The sequence below is a fragment of the Columba livia genome, chromosome 7 (genome assembly GCF_036013475.1).
Source record: "Columba livia isolate bColLiv1 breed racing homer chromosome 7, bColLiv1.pat.W.v2, whole genome shotgun sequence".
Classification (NCBI taxonomy): domain Eukaryota; kingdom Metazoa; phylum Chordata; class Aves; order Columbiformes; family Columbidae; genus Columba; species Columba livia.
Window position 1 is genome coordinate 20,731,374 of NC_088608.1, and position 19,722 is coordinate 20,751,095.

At 40.5% G+C, this 19,722-nt stretch overlaps 3 protein-coding genes across 5 annotated transcripts in view; 2 read left to right on the forward strand and 1 right to left on the reverse strand.

The window, feature by feature from the left end:
* ABCB11 (ATP binding cassette subfamily B member 11) overlaps positions 1 to 7,769 on the reverse strand; it is a 52,216-nt gene extending 44,447 nt beyond the window's left edge. For all 3 annotated transcript variants that reach the window (XM_065069726.1, XM_065069727.1, XM_065069725.1), the window contains exon 1: positions 2,241 to 7,769. The gene's annotated coding sequence lies outside the window, so the exon portion shown is untranslated. The remainder of the gene's footprint in view (positions 1 to 2,240) is intronic.
* LOC102090155 (dehydrogenase/reductase SDR family member 9) lies at positions 2,687 to 8,960 on the forward strand. Its single transcript, XM_065069776.1, is given in 6 exon segments — positions 2,687 to 2,705; positions 6,404 to 6,469; positions 6,472 to 6,649; positions 7,707 to 7,870; positions 8,728 to 8,901; positions 8,904 to 8,960. Coding segments are annotated over 6 exon segments (648 nt in total). The 3' UTR covers positions 8,951 to 8,960.
* A 27-nt stretch (positions 8,961 to 8,987) lies between these two features.
* On the forward strand, positions 8,988 to 19,406 carry LOC102090330 (retinol dehydrogenase 7). Its single transcript, XM_021291481.2, has 5 exons — positions 8,988 to 11,440; positions 14,439 to 14,769; positions 16,377 to 16,635; positions 17,898 to 18,061; positions 18,903 to 19,406. Exons 1-5 carry the CDS (start codon positions 11,426 to 11,428, stop codon positions 19,151 to 19,153), a joined length of 1,020 nt encoding a protein of 339 aa, XP_021147156.2. The 5' UTR covers positions 8,988 to 11,425; the 3' UTR covers positions 19,154 to 19,406.
* Positions 19,407 to 19,722: the final 316 nt, after the last annotated feature.

Below are 19,722 nucleotides of genomic sequence, written 5' to 3' on the forward strand. Positions count from 1 at the left end.
CATCTCCAAAAGCTGTTTGTTCAAATCATCCTAAAGTTCCAGAAGTTTCCTAAGGAAAAAAAAGAAAAGTTTCTCAGCCAGCTTATTTTTGGCAGTTTTGTCAGGCATCACATTCTCAAGACAATTTTTTTTTTAATGTGTAAATTCAGTTGTGAGGTTGAAGATCTGAAAACACAGACTTTTTGCTCCATTTACAAAGAAGCTAAACAGTGGTAGCGCTGACTGGGGAGCCCTTCGCAGACACAACTCTAAGGAAAATACAACTTAAATAGGCAAATGGCCTAAGGCTGGCTGGCTTCTTTTTCCTGAAGTACATGTTTTTAGGAAGGGCACACTTTAAAAAGATGAATTAATATATTTCAAAGTAAGCCATCAGTGTGAGAAAAATAATAAATTAACAAGGTTTATTTGTTAAGCTATTCAGATTTTTGGTTCAAATGGGTAAAACATTATTGCCTTAATTAATAATATGCAGCAGACACCAGCTGCAACCATACACTCATATTTTCTTCTGCAAAAAATTGTTGACCACAACGATAATTTTACTAGTAATTTCTACTTAAACATGAAGCTATTATTTGCTTCTAGATCTAGTACTGACTGCTTTGCACTGTTTAGCACAGCAATAATGGAACTATATAAAGGAAGCTGAGCTAATAGACAAGCTGCTTATTTTACACTGTAATTAGTACAACTGGAAATGTCATGATTATGAAAATGTGTTCCGATGGAGTAAAGAAGTGATGTTCCTACCTGTCCTGCTATCAAAATAAATCCAAATGTTAAGGCTGGTATTTACACACACATTCCAGCAGCTTTAAAATACTTCATAACTTCACAGAAGGATAAACCTATTTAAATTAAGTGATATAAACTATCTGAACCATCCTAATGAATGTGAAAAGCTATGAAGTGGTTAAAAATCCACTGCCACTGCATTTCTGCCTCAGAAAGATAATGGATAATGTCATACTGTAAATTGATGAAGAAGGCAAAAGTAAAGCAAAGTCACTCTCTGCCTCTACTCTTTCAGCTATTATTGGACTTTGCAATCATAACATCTATGCAAAATTTTGTACTGAAACACTGTAAAAATCAATCTGTCCTTTAAATGTTGGTATAGAATATCATGCTGGGAAGTCTCATTTCAGTGTTTGCTATGATGCTATATTTTAACACTATGAAATGTATTTTGCAACTGATTTTTAAGCCTGAATGCTGATGCAGTTTTAAATAATAGAAAAAATGGGAAAAACCCCAATGACTGATAGACTTGAAAAAGGATTCTAGTTAAAAACACTTGCTAGAGCTAAACTTTCTGGAATTATGTCACTTTTCAAATAAAATTGTGACTGTCCCACATTTTTGAAAGGAAACACATTTTTCCTATATTTTCTAGAGCTCAACACATCAAATATTATCCACATACTATCCTGTTCAGCAGGCATCACTCATTAGCTGACTTAAACCGATTAGTAGAGCAGATTAGCATGCTGTATTAGGATATTAAAATAACGTTCCTCAGGGTCTGAACGTCTAACTGGGGATCACTTACAACATCTTGAAAAACACTGTTGCTGATGTTGGCTTTAAAAATTATTTAGATAGTAGTAATCAGAGATAACAGGAGGTACTAAATCATCCCATCTACCCCTGTGTGCAAAATACAAAATGGGAACAGATACTGCGCTTAAGTGAAATAGCATTTTATTCTAGACATTTAAGGTATGGCTGCTGCATTTCTGATAAACAAAAATATTTAAGCAACTCAAAATCCAGATTTAAACCGGTAATACTTGGAAAATGTCAAAAAAATGAACATATCCTATAGTATGAAGTAACATTAGGACCTGATTCAAAGCCCTTTGAAATATTTTTCATATCTCATCTTTATCCAGATCAGATCACTACTTAACATGAGAGGGCAGGAGGAAACATCGAGAATTGTCCCTGAAAGCACTATCTTTCATTTTTCCTTAAAACTAGGTTTCTCAGATATTAATGACAGCATATATGCAGAAGAACATTTTGCTTTGAAATAGAAGTTTAATGCCTTGTTCTTGAAACATTCCCATTGAAAAGAATTAAAACAACAACCAGAAAAAAACACTAACTGTGCAAAGGGAATTCAGCATTTAGCTTAAATTGTTCTGAAGGAAAAATGCAGGTATCTGTCTTTTAGTTGAGGAAGTTTCATCAGTTAACTCTGAAATAATAAACAAGATAGATTTGTTACTCACCCTTGGTTGTGAAAAATAATCTATCATAGAACAAACTGCAAGGATCCTGTTCAATTAGTCAGTGAAGCACCCAACCATTTTCCATCATGTTTTCATTATTCTAACCCATTTTTCAAAACTGAATCTTTAAATCAGGCATTGACTGTTTGCACCTGGGTCAATAACCATGCGGTCACAATGGCTACAGTTCATTGACATCTAATGAAGGGTTTAAATTTGACTAATGTAATCTCACAACATAAAGTCAGTGCACTTGGAAAGCAATCATTCATGAGGAGACCAGACAGTTCTCTGGAGAAAAAAAAACAAAGCTCACAACAAATGTGCAGGAAGAGATTAGTATGGCATTATTTTATCAGCATTAATATAGAACTACTTTATTAGCCATTCCATAATTCAGGGTACACTACTGTCCCTGCAGTATATAGCAACATGAGCTGAATAATATGAAAATTGATTCAGAGGGTAAGCTAAATTCAGTTGGTCAGAATGGCAAGTACTATACACTGTATATTCATTTTCTTCTTGGCACCAAATCAGTTATACAAAAATGACTTACTGAATTGTGATTTATGCTATTAAAAATAGAATTATGGCCGCCCCATGAGGTGCATATGGACATTATTTCTTCCAATGCCGCATGACTTCTGAAATAGTTACTATCCTTTCCAAAGATCTTTAGCAAGTATTCTATATGGAAAACTTGGTTTTTGCACCTAAAAGCAAGACTTCCTCTTTTGATGGCCAGGTTTTATCATTTTTATCAGCAAAAAGCTGATTGTTGATAAGACGTCCATTTCCTTTTTTTTTTTTTTTGCAAGCAAACCACATTTCTTCATACTGAAATAGGAAACAGCAGCTCCTACATTCTTTGCGATGAAATAAGGAAGGTACCTCTGGGCACAATAGGGATGTTTCTGTGAACATGACTTTCTCTTGTTATGGAAAGTAGAAGTCCAACTTGGTGATTTTTGGGAACGGATACCTCGAGGTGAAAGGCTAGTGCAAAGAAAGAAGCAAACTTATTTCTTCTCCCATGGTCTAAATCACAATCAGAGACACTAAATCATGGTATATTTATTTCTTGGTCACAAAAATATGCTACACTGGAACTGCAAAATACCGTCCAGAGTGGGCCCAGCCGGAGTTTGGGAGGTGGGCAGCAAGGGACTTATCTCTAGTTACTTCGTTTCTACAGTTAGCCTCTCACCATCTGCTCTTGGAAAGCACCAGAAGCAGGACATGCACTCATTTATCCAGTTGATCCTACCCAAATCTGGCAGCTGGCAAGGAATTTTTCTCCATTCCAGGCACTTGTGCAAATAAAAATAGCAGAGATGGCAACAACACTTCTGAAAAACAAAATAAAACCAAGCCACAAAAGAACCTGTAAATTTAAAATGCAAACTAGAACTGTGACTCAGCATGTTAAAATAAAAAAATTATTCCCAAAAGACATCTCTGAGAGTGCCTGGCCCTCTGGTTCCCTCGATCACCTCACCTGCTCCTGTTAGAGGTGGCCTATCCCCTGCGCCTCTGCTTTCCCAGCCACTTTTGAATGCCACCACCCAAATGCCTCTGGGGCTTCTGAGCGCCTCTTATTCTTCTTCCTCCTGGAAACTAGAGAAAAATATATTTCTTTTCTTGACGAGCCCTGTGTTTTTTTTCCTTTTGTGCTATTATGATGTTTAAAAACATGTTTGCAATTTCCTTTTAAATTAAGTAAGTAACCTCTAAAAAGATCTGTACTCCTTTATGGCTATTTATAATTATTATGTTAGTCAACTGCATTAGGCACCTCCTGTGTTTTGGGCCATGAGCGCTCACAAAGAAGTGTAACTGAATTGTTTCCTCTGAGTGGAATTTCATCCATCGTCTGTAGCTGCTTGTAAGTTCGCTATTAAGTGAATTGGAGTATAGCCTCAGATAAGCAGGCTCTTCTCAAAGTTATTTTGCAGTGTCGATGCTGTCACACTCCGGCCGGTGTGTGCTCCAACCTGCAGCCTCCTCCCGCTGCCCAGGGACCTCACACACACATGTGCACTCCCACAGCCTGGATGCAGGAACTTAATTATTGAGAGGCAGAGCAGCAGTACTTGCTATCCCCTTTCTTGAGAGTCCAGCACTGACAAACAAGGGGTTTAGGAAAATAAAGTACATCCTGCTTCTTGGCTATCATTGATTAAGTATCCACAGTAAAGAGAAAAGTTCTGGGTCCTACTCATCTTGCTTGACCTTTTGTTATCAGCTGGCCCTAATCTTGCTGCTTAATTTTCTATGAACTGACAATAAGTTCAGACATTTCTGTTGCTTTCCATGCAAAATATTTCATTTTTGCTACTCTTTTCTAGTTAGTGTTTCTCCCAGATATGTGTGATGAGAGCTTACTGACCTGGCAGCAATAACCTAATATGCATTATTCTTTGTAACCTTATTACAGTACATCTCAAGTTCTCATTTGTGCTCAAGGAAAGGATTTTTGTTTTGTTTCAGCACAAAGAGGTCACTGCTCTGCACTGTACCTGCTTCTCTGAATAGTTGCATTTAGCCAACTGAAGAAAAAAATAAGAAAAAAACCCCAACCAACCATGCTACCATGCTATGTTCACAGCTTACTTTAACTGACATTTGACAAGTGTGTATGGACATCTTGTCATCTTCCAAGAACATGGAAGAAGATCTCACTAAATGGATGTTTCATACACCTAGTTAATGGTAGATAAAAATTTGGGGATGTCAGGTTTATGGATTCATCATAGTCAGAACAGTTATCCAGATCCTGGAACCTTTGTTGGGCCTGTTCGCACTTGCATACATATCTGGGTTATGGCACGAGTGCTCAGCACCTCCTATGCGGTGTTACCCAGTTAGGAAACAAACAAATTCCGCTTTACAAGCTTAAAGACTTATTTGAAAAAAAATTGAGTACATGTAATAAATTACTTGTAAGTAATCACTCATTCTATCAAAAGCAAAAAATACATATGAAGTCTATCGAATAAATCTGAATATAACTATTTTGGAATACTGCTTGCAGATCTTCTGAAAAATAGAAAAATCCCATATCTCTGACAAGCTGTGCAAGACAAGATGCTGCTGCCGTTACTGATGCTAACTGATTTCAGTAGGAGCGGTATTGCAGTAGAGTTGACAAAGGCCCAAGATCCTATGGACTGGATTCAGCCACCTTTGAGTCTTAAATCTGGTCTATTACAATGTGCCATAGTACCAATTATACTTAATACTAAATTTCAATCTCGATTTGACCTTTTGTCTCTTCATAAAATTTCTTATTACTTGCCAAATTGCTTTTATTTGAAACTGCTTGGTTTCAGGCCAAAAGTGATTTTTTTTTTCCCCAGGCAAAACTACAAGTAAAGTCTGACAAGCAAAAGAATTCATTCACATGACTCTAAAAGCTGACACAAGAGAAGACCTGGTTTTAAATTTTTGTATTTTCCCCTCCCACTTCTGAGGGATCAGAAATGTTTTTTGAATCAATCTAGTATTTTTTCCTTGCCTCCACCTCATTTTTTGGAGCTGGCTGTTCATTTTTAAAAAATGCTTCCCATTTCCAGTTGGGTTATGTCAGTCGATGTGAGCCATATGTTCTTTGCTACAATATACAATGCCAGTAGAGGGAAGATGAATAGCAAAAGCTTTCTCTATCACAGTTCTCATCTTGTTTTCTAAGTTTTGAAAAGGATTATTTTGTTGTTGTAGTTAACAAGAGCTGTTTTGTTATTGTCCTGGCACCTCATGACTCTCAGAACCAGGGCACACTTGCCTGTGTCTCAGAACACTCTACCTGTACCAAGGACCAGGTCTATTCCTCACACATTTCCCACCACTCAGTGCAGTTGCTCTTTGCCATACCTGGCCTTCCTCTACTGCCCTTTCTCCCACTAAAAGCAAACACTATCCCCTGCCCAAAATGCTGTGGCAAGGGGAAGACTATGCAAAAGGTGATGGAAAGTGTGGTGATAAAACTTGGACACTGAGAATAAAGCTGAATATTGAAGGATATTCTCAAGCAATTCCTCCAAATCTTCTTAGTCCACCTGCTCCCTCACTGATTTTCTGTGAAGTCTCACCCGGTTCAATTTATTTGACACATTAGGTGAAAATTTGCTTCCTGACTTCCTACTTTTTCTTCCCTGCAGGTCTCTGGGGACTTGTCAATAATGCCGGGATTATAGGGCCATCAGTTCCTACAGACTGGTTGGATATTGACCAATTGAAGTTAATTTAATTGGACTCATAAATGTTACAATACATATGCTTCTCTTGATAAGAAAAGCAAATGGGAGGATAGTAAATGTATTCAGTGTTGGAGGTCACCTAGCATTCAGTGGTGGAGACTATTTTCCTACAAAGTTTGGGGTAGAAGGATTTAATGACAGCTTAAGGTATAACACTCACTATGAGGAAAGATCACTCCTTTTCTTCCTAGTGCTCACATACTGACTGAAAACTGGCACATGCAGAAAAGAAGCTGATTTACAATCCTGACACTTGGTATAAAATTGAAAAACATTAGACCCTTAGGACTAGCTCTTAAAAGTGCCTTTGGTAACCATAAGACTATGCCACTTTTGAAGACTAAGGTATAAAGCCTGATGGGCACACAAGCTGTCCTCAAGTATTACTGTGGCATAGTTGGTGCTCTTATAGATTCACAGCTAACCTATCTTAGCGTACACAGAGGCCTCATTGCAGAAGCAGCTCTTCGTAAGAGAACCGAAATGTCTTTGCACTATGAACCAAATTTTCCTAATTTAAAAGTGCACCTAAAAATTTCCAGCAGCTGCCCATCCAGAAAAAATACATAACAGGAGTTATTGCACAGTAGTAACTTTTATCTAAGCTTTGTTCTTCAAAGCCTCTTCTCTTAATTATACCAATCATTAAAGAGAGATAGAGAAAATTGCAAACTAATCCTGAGGACCACCATGGCTTCTTCTTGTAAGACAGACAAGGAACAATTTGTGTGCCTAAACATATAGTGCCATTTTAGGTACCAGGACACTTAAACAGGGCTGACAGATATGAGATGGGGCCAGAAGGAACGGTACCAGTCTGAAGCATCAGCCAGAGATTGAGAGGGCTTCCCTAAGACATGTAAAATGGCTCTACATACTTGCATTTAGGCAGCCAGCCAATGTTGCAGACAAGTCACAAAACCAATGAGCTACTGCAAGGTGAACTAGGATGTGAAATACACCATGCCAGCTACTGCACTGTCACTGCCCATGCATGCTCTCACTCTGTGAAGCCAGTAAGAAAGTTCCTCCCTCTTTCACTTAGGGATAACAAGCTGAAAGTTCACAACCATGGACAAACCTCACAGTATTTGTGTGCTGGTGTGCCATGTAAACACAGAAATGAAAGTGTTGGTACTGAAAAGAATCCCACAGCATTAGTAATAATGTGTAATGTGATTGAATCATTGTGCTTCCTTTGCAGAAGGGATATGAAAGCTTTTGGAGATAAGGTTTGTTGCATTCAACCTGGACTGTTCAAAACACCATTATCCAATCCAGCAAAGATTATGAAAGAGAAGGAGCTCATTTGGAATAAGCTCCCTCTTGACATTAAAAAGCAATATGGAGAGGGGTATTTTCAGAAAGGTAAGGCAGTTTCCAGATATTTGTGTAAAAACAAGTAATGCATTTCTTGCTGAGGAAGCCTTGCAAAGTAACATTATATTTTCTAATCACTCTGACCTTTTTGAAAGACTGTAGTGTGAAAAGTTACTCTTCAAATGCATCTGCACCGCAATATGACCATCCACTCAAAAGACTTGTTCTGGGAAGCTTTAATTCAAATCTCAGTGATACGTGTTGGCATGAGTCTTTTGAGCAAACTCCCAAACAGAAAAATTTCTGATGATATAATCAATACACTTGATTTATTTTTCTGTCATTACTGTTTATTTATTTAGAACTCAAATAGAGATCAATTGCCTTTGCTTCTGCTAGCCCCAGTGGTGACAAAACCATTCAGGAACAGTCTGACACACACTTGCTAAGCCTGCTTGAACAGAAGCTGCTTGTCATTTGATCTTTAGACTTTCTTGTCCCTCAAATTTCTTCTTTGCAACTGTATTTCACAACTTTCCGCAAAGCAATTTCCTTGCTACAAGAGACTAATTTACAACTACATCATTTCTGCTTCCCTTTGCCTCTTACCTAGCTATGTTTATTCTGAACTACTGTCAATGCTGGTTGCCTGTCCTCAGACCACACAGGCCTGGTTTTGCCATGACTGTTCCACAACTAAAGGTAAATAGCCTGTTCTTGGGGTCAACTATATCATAAGGTCATTACAGATGGGGACTTGGTTCTCAGAAACTGCTACGAACTCTTCTGTAGGGAGAAACAAGAAATACCAATTCCTCAGTGAGACTGCACACATCAGTGTGGAGGGAAGAGCTAAAGTCACCTTGCCTGGCTGTCACTACATGATCTCTTTTTGAACTTCACAGATGCATCCAAGAAACAGAAACTGGCCAAGATTTGTTTTAACAAGGACATTTCACCAGGAATTCAGTGCATGGAGCATGCCCTAACAAGCCTCCATCCACATGCCCACTATGTTGTTGGGCAGGATGCTAAGTTGTTTTGGAACCCCCTCTCAAGAATGCTAGCAGTTATACAAGACTACTGCTGTGGAACAGAGTAGAGATTGCAGCTTCCCATGCAAAGTAAATATTTGCCAATATATCCTCTATCATGGACAAGGCTGATTCTATAAGATCTGTCCTTTATATCAGTGTGATACAAACTACACATGAAATACACAAGCATTCACTATAAATGTAAAAATACATCTATTTCTCCAGTATCTGGTACAATTAAAAAAACACATTCTATCATTTCATTTTTAAGTGTAAACCAGAAAGAACAAAAGAACTATTAATCTTTCAGAAATGACTGCGAGTTTTCAGTTCCTTCACCTTTTAAGTTGCTTCTGGTTCTCACTGTATGGAGGCCCAGATTTTGCTGGCATTTTCTCTCCCAGAACCTGGTGCCTCATTGACTCAGATGCCAGCAACAAAAGCCAAAGACTTCTGGAAATGAGCAAAGCACAGTGTGCCCTGCTACAGCTATCAACACCTGTCCTGCTCACAAGATTGTATAAGGCAGGTGAATAGGGACTAGAAGAGACTTGTTCAGGAGAAGACCCATGACTTCCACAAGGTCAGAAAGTCCTGGGAGACAGCACACACAGAACCTGGCTTCGATTAGCTTGTTAAAGCCAGCGTACAAAGATGCACTCCAAAACCTCCACCTGTCCAGCAAGGATAATGTTAGCTTTTTGTTTTTCACTTGAGAATCAAATTTCCTTCCCCAGTTTTATGCTTCAGGCAGGGTAATTTTTCCACATGCTTTCTAGGATTCAGGGATCTCATTATGAAATACACCTAAGGAGTCAATGGGAAATCAGATGCCAAGTGCTGCTTTCTGCAGATGAAAGACTGTCTCATGCCAAGATCTCTAATGGAAAGCTACGTATGAAGCTCACATTTTGCTTACGTGGTTTCCCTTCCATTATGTTCCCTCACATGCTGTGCTCTGAGCAAGCTGCAGGAAAAAAAGGGAACTTATTGGAAAAATTCCCCATTTCAGTGGTTTTCCAGATGCTAAGGAGGATCTATTCAGCCTCCTGAAATTAGTTTCTACAGTTCAAAAGCAGTTTGCTGAGAAAAACATTAGCAGTAGAGGAAGAGAAACTCCTTTTATATTCTTCTCTCCTACATCTGTATGGCAAAGGATTGCTACCTACAATAGCAGGACTCCTGACCTGATGCTGCTGGAGAAATGTTCCCTTGCGATGGGCTTTGCGTGCTGGTGGAGTGCTGTTGTGTGGTCATCTCAACCATGGTAGTGCCTGTTGTTTGAATGAGGCCAGACAGGATGAGGCAAGCCCAGCAGGCATGTCTGCCAGGCTTGTCCCAGCCACCTGCTGAATCCCCAAGACTCCTGCATGCTGCACACATCTCCTGACTGCCCCAAGAGTGCTGCCAGCACTCTAACAACCAACACCGCAACTCAGGCTGGTGTTGCCTCAGAGTGTCAAAAGAAGCAAGAATTTCCACGCCCAAGCCAAAATTAGCAGGGAGAGAAACTGGAGGGGAAGGAGCTGCCTACCAAGCAGAGGATGTACAAACGGCTCTGCAGGTCCTGGTGGGGAGCTGGCAGGCAGGGGTCACTGGCCAGTCTGGGACAGGCTGCCGTTGCCATGGTCTGCTCAACTGAACAGGGTCAGATCACTTCCCGCTCCATCCTACCACCTTGCTTGGTTCCCCCAGTTTTAATTTCCTTCTCATTCACTGAGTTTAAAATCAGTTGTCATAAAAAGCTTATTCATTCATTCTGCTATTAAGAACTGCCTTTGCCCAAGTTTCCTCCCTCCCTGCAGCATCTGGCACTGCACGGCACTGTGAATAACCAGGTATGGCCAGGTAGAAAACACGTGGCCTAACATTTATATCTTGGAGTCTTTTCCCATGCAAACTGTAGAGCTGCTGTTTGCGCAGTTTGTAAAATTTGAGACTTTATTTGAAAAACATTGCTTAGTTACTCGGGCAACTGATTTGTTTCTAGTGTTAACAAGTTACCCGCAGACTAGGTAAAATAATTTAATCCCTGAAAGTTTTCACACACAAGGATGTCTCTTCAAAGATTAAGCCACATAAATAAAAAGCTCGCTCACATGCAGGAGAAAAAGGCAGAGGTCTGAACGAAGCCCTGTTAATGGAAAGACTCTTGCTGGTTTCAAGAGATCAGTCCTTCCCAGCTGAGCAGATTAGTCCTCCCTAATAAGTCTTGACAGTCCCGCAGGCTCTGTCTATTACTATATTTAGCCACCAAAGCTTATACAACATAGACAAGATAGGCAGGCATGGACAGAAGATTAATACCAAGTAAGTCCCTAAGGTAGAAGTGTCACAGCACAAGTCATTATCAACAGGAGGGAGAGAGGCTGTGCTTGTCAGCTGATGTGCAGCGATCAGAAAGCACCACCAGCCAGAATTTACAGTGAGATTTTTCTGGAAACGATCATGCAGGTCTTGGTGCACAAGCTTGTTAGTTTGAATTGCACAGTTTCTACGTTCTGACACTGGAGATAACTCGTGAAGACAACTTGTGACCACCTGGAGGCATAGACTGAGCTCGCAGATGTCTCCCCAGAATGTGAGTACAGTCACAAAACCAGAACTTGTGTCTGTTGTTATAGTGAGTAGTTACCATTACATGCATTTGCAGAATAGCTAAGAGAACAAATGAAACACTTGTTTTCAAGTGCACAGACGAGAGAACATGCAGTCCTTTCCTTTCGAGAATGATTTTAACAACTGTTGCTTATCTAAGCACCTACAGGGTCTGAAGAAAATGCTAACTCAGAAATGTTCTTCACAATATCGGGAATCTTTCTCTACTCCTTTATTTTGAATTACCGGATCATTCATCTAAGAGTTTATCATGTTTCATTTTCCTGGGGCTTTTACCTATGTTGTGCTAAAATTATGAAATGCAAGCAATACAAAGAAAGACAATCATGCTGAGAAATCAGCGCCCATTGTACTGGACTACATTCATCTCCTGGCAAAATGCTGGGCAGTTAAGTTTGGAGATGTGCCTCTTTTAAGGTGACATATTAAGGAAGATCTTAAGTTCTCTGCTGACCACCAGACTGAATTATCTCACTGATATTTTTACATAGGAAATGATAAAAGCACTTCTTTTCCATGAAACAAAAGTGCAAAGCCCTGCATGTGCAGGAATAGCACACCTAAGAGGGAGGGATGTGATGTGTTTGTGCCTGCATATTTGTTCAATTTGTTAACTGAAGACCAGGGGTTTTGGAGCTCTGCAGCTCTTCTATTACTAAAGTTTGTACTTCCTACGAGACCTGTTGGGTGATCTGTCAGAGCGTTGTCTGATACTTCTAAACCTTCCCCTGCGTGCTACATGAGTGCTGTTTCTGAAGAACTCCAGTCCCTACATTTCCCCTTGGCAGCTCTTCCTCAGCATGCCTGACAGATGACGCTCACCCACTGCAGAGCACTACTCCTGGAGGTTTGCACTGCCAGGACAGTGGTGGATGAAGGAATCCAAAGCACACCCAGACCCCAACCCTCAAGCCTACCTGAGGTTCTTTGGCACCGCTACCAAAGCAAACTTGCTGTGGGATTAAAACAGTAACACCCCCCTGCAATGTGGTCTCTGTGTGCTTCAGTTTCCTTTGGTGCAGAGAAGCAGAGGACTGCTGGATTTTGCAGTCATCTAAGGATCTCAAAGGGCTCTCAGTGTCACCATGCTGCTTTTCTCTAAAATCAATTGCTTTCATAAAGGCACTTGTCTAGGCATAAGAAGCCAAGCTTTATCCCAAGAGTTCTCAATTTGCCAGGCAAATATCAGAGTTCTAATGGAAAGCAGAATTTGCCTTTAGCTATTTACTGGCTACATTAGTAACCAGAATTCAATATTTATGAAGATATATCAATACTTGTGAAATACCACTCTGACATTTTCTCTGAAAACACGCTCTTTGCCACTCCCAGCAGCTATTTCTACATCAATATGCCCCTGGAAGAAAAATGGCTTTTGTAGTGTTCCACAATGATCAAACAAGAAATATTTTGCATAACATTTTACATTGACAGAACTAGACAACGTTCTTGGAAGAAAATTCTAACTGTGACTATCTCCTTTGAGTCTCACCTAGACTCCTTCCAGCAGCAATGGCATCATCTAGCAGAATAAACACTGGCAGAAGGCTCCAGCAGAGCAAAACCCGCCATGGTGTTCAGCACCAAATGCCCACGCATTATCGGAGAAGGAGCTCTGGTTCTCAGGGAGAACTAGGAAGTTTGGTATTACAGGCTTAGGAACACTGACCCAGGGCTGGCAGGGGGGTGAGGAGCAGCAGAGGCTCCACAGGCGGTGCTGCCCTCTCAGGCCCTTATCTTACAGCACTTCTGTGCTAATTATTGTTACCTAAACACAAAAACTAACACTGCCCAGAGTTCCAGGTGTTTATCTGACAGGAACTGAGCAGGCATTCTGGCCAAGACTTTTCCACAGAGCCCGATTTCAAATTTAACCTACTTTCCAGTAGTGCAAGATCACTGCCTGCTGCTTCCTCCCTACAGCACTGCCAAGGAAGCAAGGAAGGTGTGATTTACAGGTCCTGTTTCCAATTAGGTTAATCTTTTCCCCAAATCTCTAATTATTTCATTTAATTCTGTATTGGGACAAAGGTGAATTGAGTCCTAAAATTATACAGCACTAGCTTGCTGAGATGTGTTGGCATGTGGTTACGAGAGACTGCTGGTAGCAACTACTTTCTCTCTTTGTGTCTAGCTTGGCTCCAAATTCTAAACCAGCAGTTAAAGGAAATGCCATTGCCTGGCACATCATTGCAAATGGACTGGGTGTATCTATGATCAGCTCTTGCAACATCAGATGGCCACTGAGGCACCCCACTATGTAAAATAAGATCATTAAATGGTAATTAATGTTATCACCTTTTATCATTTATCAGCTATGTGACTGATTTAATTATTTAATGACAGTCCAACCTCCATTCTCTATCAGATTCTGAGATTCCTTCCATTCATACTTGGTGAGGTGACAGCAAAATTTAGAAACAGAATAAATCCAAATCACTACATGAACTCAGTAGGAACAAGAACACCAGACGAGCTCTAGCAACCAGGCCTAATACAGTGTGTTTCCTTTAATATTCAGTTTGCTTCTGTACTACAGATAAAATGAGCAGCCTGGGTGGCATCATATAGGCAGACAAAGAGAATCATCCTCCTTCCCAGTAGAATTTCTGTCTCCAGTATTAGCACAAATAATCACCAACGTCCACCAAAAACCTCAGACACTACTGCGAATTCACTCTGAATTATATTGAAAGAATGGGGCTGACTAGAAAGACTGGTCAGCAAGGCTTGAAAACAGTGGAAATCTATTGAAAAGGAGGAATGATGAGGTTTTGCCAAGGAACATATTATTCATGAATCCTGATCACATTGTACCCATGCTCTCCCCTAACTCAGAGTGAGCTGGAAGGGCCACCAGCAGAAATAAAGCCCCTCACAGAAATTGTATCTGAGGAAGCTGGGGGGTTGGCTGAGCACATTTGCTTCATTTTCTATATCACTAATGTATTTGCTTGTAGCTCTCACTTTCAGACTCAGTGCACATAGTGATTTTGGCTTCCATACTATCTCTTATAATTTACTGGCTCATCAGAGACAGTCGCAGAGTGAGAAACCTGAGTGGAAAGCATGTCTTCATAACTGGCTGTGATACTGGACTTGGAAACTCATTGGCTAAATGGCTTGACAAAAGGGGATTTTGCGTCATTGCTGCATGTTCCACAGTAAAAGGAGGCCAAGAGCTACGGTCCTGCTCCTCACTCTCACTGAAGACAGTGAAACTGAACTTAGCTGACCCCAACAGCATTGCCAGGGCTGTGGTGTTTGTGACTAAAGAGACAGCCGGCAAGGGTAAGTGACAAGGTAACTTCTCAGAAAAATGATTCAATATAACCCAAGCCGGTCTAGCTAAAAGTTCTGTTGCTTCTCCACTCTCTGCAGACGCATTTTTCATCTTACTGATGAAACACATCTGCTCTTCAGTTCTGTCATTTCTCAGTTCAGAGAGCTTTTCTCCAGCAATGCTTTTGGGCTTCCCCTTGCTTTCACCAATAGGGTACCTAAAAATCTAGTTGCTCAGTCTGTTAGAACCAGATAATTCCCAAGTGTATTTTTCAGACTCGTTTTGGTGCAGTAGAAGAATCCCAGCGTGGGGGAGGAGGTGCTAACTGGTACCAGAAAGGACTTTCTTGACAATAAAGCCAGCCCACCCAACTAAAAATGGCTGGTGCAAGGCTTCTTCAGCCCTACTCTAGTACGCCCAAGAGTGTTTTTGCATGGCTGAATAAGTGCAGCTTTTGCAACGCACACGACAACTGCACTGACTGTAACAGTTAAACATTTGCCGTTTCAGACAGTTTTCTTAGAGTTGTTACACAGGGAACTCTCACTACTGCTATCATATACCTCTGAGCACTTGTCTCTAAGAAGAAGAGTTTGTCCTTGGATACCCATGAATGAAATTAAAAACAAGACTTAAGTTTTGGTTTTGTCAAAGGGTGATACAAAGATCTGCATAGTAAATATATTCAACTGTGGCAATGTACGTTTCCCTTTCAGCACTGATAGCTCAGACTAGACATTAAGGGCTGCCAAAGGGGATCACAGCACTGCAACTACCAGCTGAATCACACAGTTGCACCAAATGTTCAGTAGGTTTGTTAATTAACTAACTAGCTAAAACAGCAAAACATTTCTCCTCAAAGCTTATAAAACTGTGTTGGCCTCATCATAAGGGTTCCAGACCATTCCTGAATGCAGCAATTGAGGGCAAGGACAACATAACTATAAGTGCTTACCTTCTCAAGCAGGCCCCTGCTTCCAGTTTGTGGAGAGCCACACGTTCTCGGTCGGGGTAACCGCTGCTAACGCTGCCACCTCAGTCTCAGAAACTCCTTACGGAGGCTGAGTGCTGGACTTTCAGCCTCGCCCTTCAGGCACAGGCTGTCCTCAGCAAACTCCTGGAAGCGTCACTATTTATCTAAAGTTCTTCAAGTAATTTATAAGGTAATAAAGCAGCATTATCAATACACAGGGTTAAGCTAATATTTTTAGAAGCATTGACTCTGCACGTCTGGTTCAGACCTTTAGACCCCAAACCAGAAAAATCAGTCTCTCCACTTTTATGTAGATTATTTGATTTTCACAAGACTGTAAGTACATATTGGGAACTCACATATTTGAGAGGTCTGGATCGTAAAGCCCAGTATGGTGGCCCATATTTCCAACCAAAATAATTTTCCTTTAATACTTTACCCGTGCTTTTTAGAGTCATTGCCTAAGCTCTTCAGCAAATTTTGCCAGGTGTACAGAGTAGATCTTACAAGCAAACCCCAAACAACTGTATTGATCTCACTGAAATTTTTGCAGACTGTGTGCTTTGTTCTCAGTGCTACATATGAAACTCTAGGGTAAGATATTGCCACATACCAAAATAAATGGGTTTGTAATCCTCTCAGGGCTTTTTGGCTTGGTGAGCAATGCTGAAGGAACAGCACCTGTAGCACCCACTGACTGGCTGAGGATTGAAGACTTCCACTCGGCGCTGGGTGTTGGTCTCCTGGGACTGATTGACATCACGCTCAAGCTTCTGCCACTTCTGAAAAAAGCTGAGGGAAGAGTAGTCAATCTAATCAATGCCAAAGGCCTCATGGCTTTTGTAGGGGGTGGCTACAGCCTGTCCAAGTGGGGCATGGAAGCTTTCTCTGACACCTTACGGTGAGTAGCTAGAAATACATGCCTGAATCTAAGAACAGATTCCAGATGTGCTCAGGAAGAGTGTCTGTATGTTTGCCGCTCTCATCTTCTCTCTGGAAATCTTGCCTAAAGGGGGAAAGGAAAACAACAGGATATTGGTCACTTGTTTGGGATTTCAATCTCCAGTACTATGAACAGACCCGCTCGGAAAATGCACTGGGAAATACTTTCATATCCTGGAGAAATCGCTAACATGCAACTTTCGGGCATGAGAATCCACTGGGTACACGAAAGTAAATCAACAGTATAACCTGGTCAGACACCTGGAGATTCCTGGGCAAGTTGTACTTACCCATTTACAACCCATTTTATTCTGGTCTAATGCTCCACAACAATCTGAGCTGGTAGATTCCAGGCAGCAACCACATTAACAAAGATACTTGTACCTTCTGAAAATTAAGCTGAGCACACTTAATTTAAGCCAGTTGTGTTGTACTGCCTTGAGAAGGCTAAGGCCTAGCCCAGTGAGTGAAGTCTTCACCAGCACTAGGAAAGATGGTTGCAAAACATTATGAATGCTTACATAAGGAAAGTATAGACCCCAAGAAAATATAATATAACTAAGGGCTAATGTACACGTGATTCATTCCTTTGCACACTTTGAAATGTAGTTGCCTGAGTTTCTTGAGCTGCCCAGCAAGACAAAGAAGTCATTTTCATCCCAAAGGAGTTGCCCTGCAACTCAAAATTACACAGAGGGGGAACTACACTACCAGAAAACATGCTAACCTTTATTTCACTAACATTTAATCACTTGACCATAACCATTTAATTATATGATGGAGAACAAAGTTCTAATTCAATAGAAAATTTTTGCTCACTGTTACTTTTTCCCAGGCACTTTAATAATCTGTTTCTGCTGGAAGCTGAAATGATGCAACAGTTTTGAAAGAGTCAAAAGTTTAGTTTGATAATACACAGCTAAGATGCAGCTGGCTGTGGTGTCCTATGCATCAGTCTGACATAAACCACACAGGAAGCTGTGAATCTACCTGACACTGCTTTTTTTCCTCAGAGTTAATTGTCTCCTGCACTTTTACAGGACAGGTACATTGCTACAAAGTCAATTTTAACACCTCAAAATTATTCTGACATTTGAAGATAAGAATCAAAGTCTCAAATATTCATTTATGTGACAGACTTTCAACTTACTTATGTTTAGTGGTTATGCCATAACTGGGTGTTCAGGGATGGTTATTGTTGTGTTTTTTTTTTCCCTCTAGGAGAGAGATGCAGCATTTTGGAGTGAAAGTAAGCATTGTTGAGCACAGTTTCTTTAAGGCAGGAGTAGTTACTTCAGATGTCATTGAGAGAGACGTCTTAAGACTTTGGAACAGACTGACTCCTGAAATCAGGGACTCCTATGGAGAAAAATACTTTGTTGAATGTAAGTAGAAAAGGTACTGTATGAAAGTTCAGGGGGAATTTATCAATATAGATAAATACCTGAAGTGAGGCTGTAAAGACAAAAGAGACAGGGTGTTTTAAGTGGTGCCCACAGACAGGACCTGAGGCAATGGGCACACCCTGAAACACAAGTTGTTCCTGCTGAACATCAGGAAACATTTTTTACTGTGAGGGTGACTAAGCAGTGGCACAGGTTGCCCAGGGAAGTTGATAAGTCTCCAACCTTAGAGATACTCAAAAGATGTCTGGACGTGGTCTGGGTCAACTTGGTCTAAGCGACACAGGTTGAGCAGGGGAGGTTGGACCAGAGGTCCCTTCTAACCTCAACCAATCTGTGATTCTGTGAACGTTTGCTGGACTTCATTAATATACGTTAAGAACCCGTTGCTAGCTGTTCTGCACTATGTGTATCTAAGATGAGGCCTGTGTTAGTTTCTGTATGAGACTGGTGAGATATGATGTCATGCTACCATCCTTAGTCACCCCATACTTAGAGCTTGAATGCCCAAGGGGAATGAACTGCTATGACCATATGCTAAGTTTATGACTTAGTGATATCTGTGAAGTTGTGCTGCGTCATGCTACACTGACCGTAGGGAGCATCTGGCTCACAATATGGGCCACAGTGGTTTCTCTTTACTGGGCTTTTGGGTGTTCTTCAGCCTTTCTGGTCTCTGCTCTGCTGTAGCTATACTGCTCTCAGAACTTGAGTCAGTAGTTCAAAGAAAGCCTGAAGCTGTAGCCAAACCTTCAAACATAAATAATCGTCTCACAGACAACGTTGCATATAAATGCTTTCAGCTTTATTTTCTTCTTTGCAGATATAAAAGCTCAAAGATCATCAGTGAAAAGCCTGTGTGACACTGATATTTCTAAGGTCATAAAATGCCTGGAACATGCCCTGATGGCAAAGTACCCCAGGACACGATATGGAGCTGGATGGGATGCAAAGTTATTTTGGCTGTTTCTGTCCTATGCCCCAAGCTGTTTATCTGACATGCTGCTGTGTATGATGTTTCCAGCTCCAGCAGCTACTGGGAAATCTCATCCTGGAGTTCTAATTAACATCTAGTATTAAACCAATATCAGCTCTGTGGAAATAAATATTCTGTCAAAAGCAGAGGTCGTCTTCTTTATCACATATTAGACTGCTTAAATTCCTTTCAGAAGACATTTTCTCCACCCCTCCCCCCGCTCCGTCTTACCTGGAATTTCTGAGTTTGCAGACAGGCTTGTAAATCCAGCATGCTTTTGAAGGTAATTTTTTATGCTCAGAAATGTCACCTCTATAGGATCTGCATTCATAAAATATTCAGCTACAAAGTTGGTTAATACTACTCGCCCAATTAAAAAAAAAAAGTAAATAAAACCACAAAAATGATCAGTTTTTCAAGTAGACTTCATCAACATATAGGCTGCTAGTGAAAACGAAATGAAACAATGGCCTCACAGAACATCTATCTTATACTTGTATCTTACAGAATGTATTTAGTCAGATTTAGTTATCTATTTCATTGAGGGTTTGCTTATGGTCATATTCAGGAGTTGCTAAACTTCACAAGCTTCTGAAAGTAAGACATGAAATCAAATAATAACAAAGCCCAGTTATTGCAATATATTCTAAAAATTACCATTACAGTA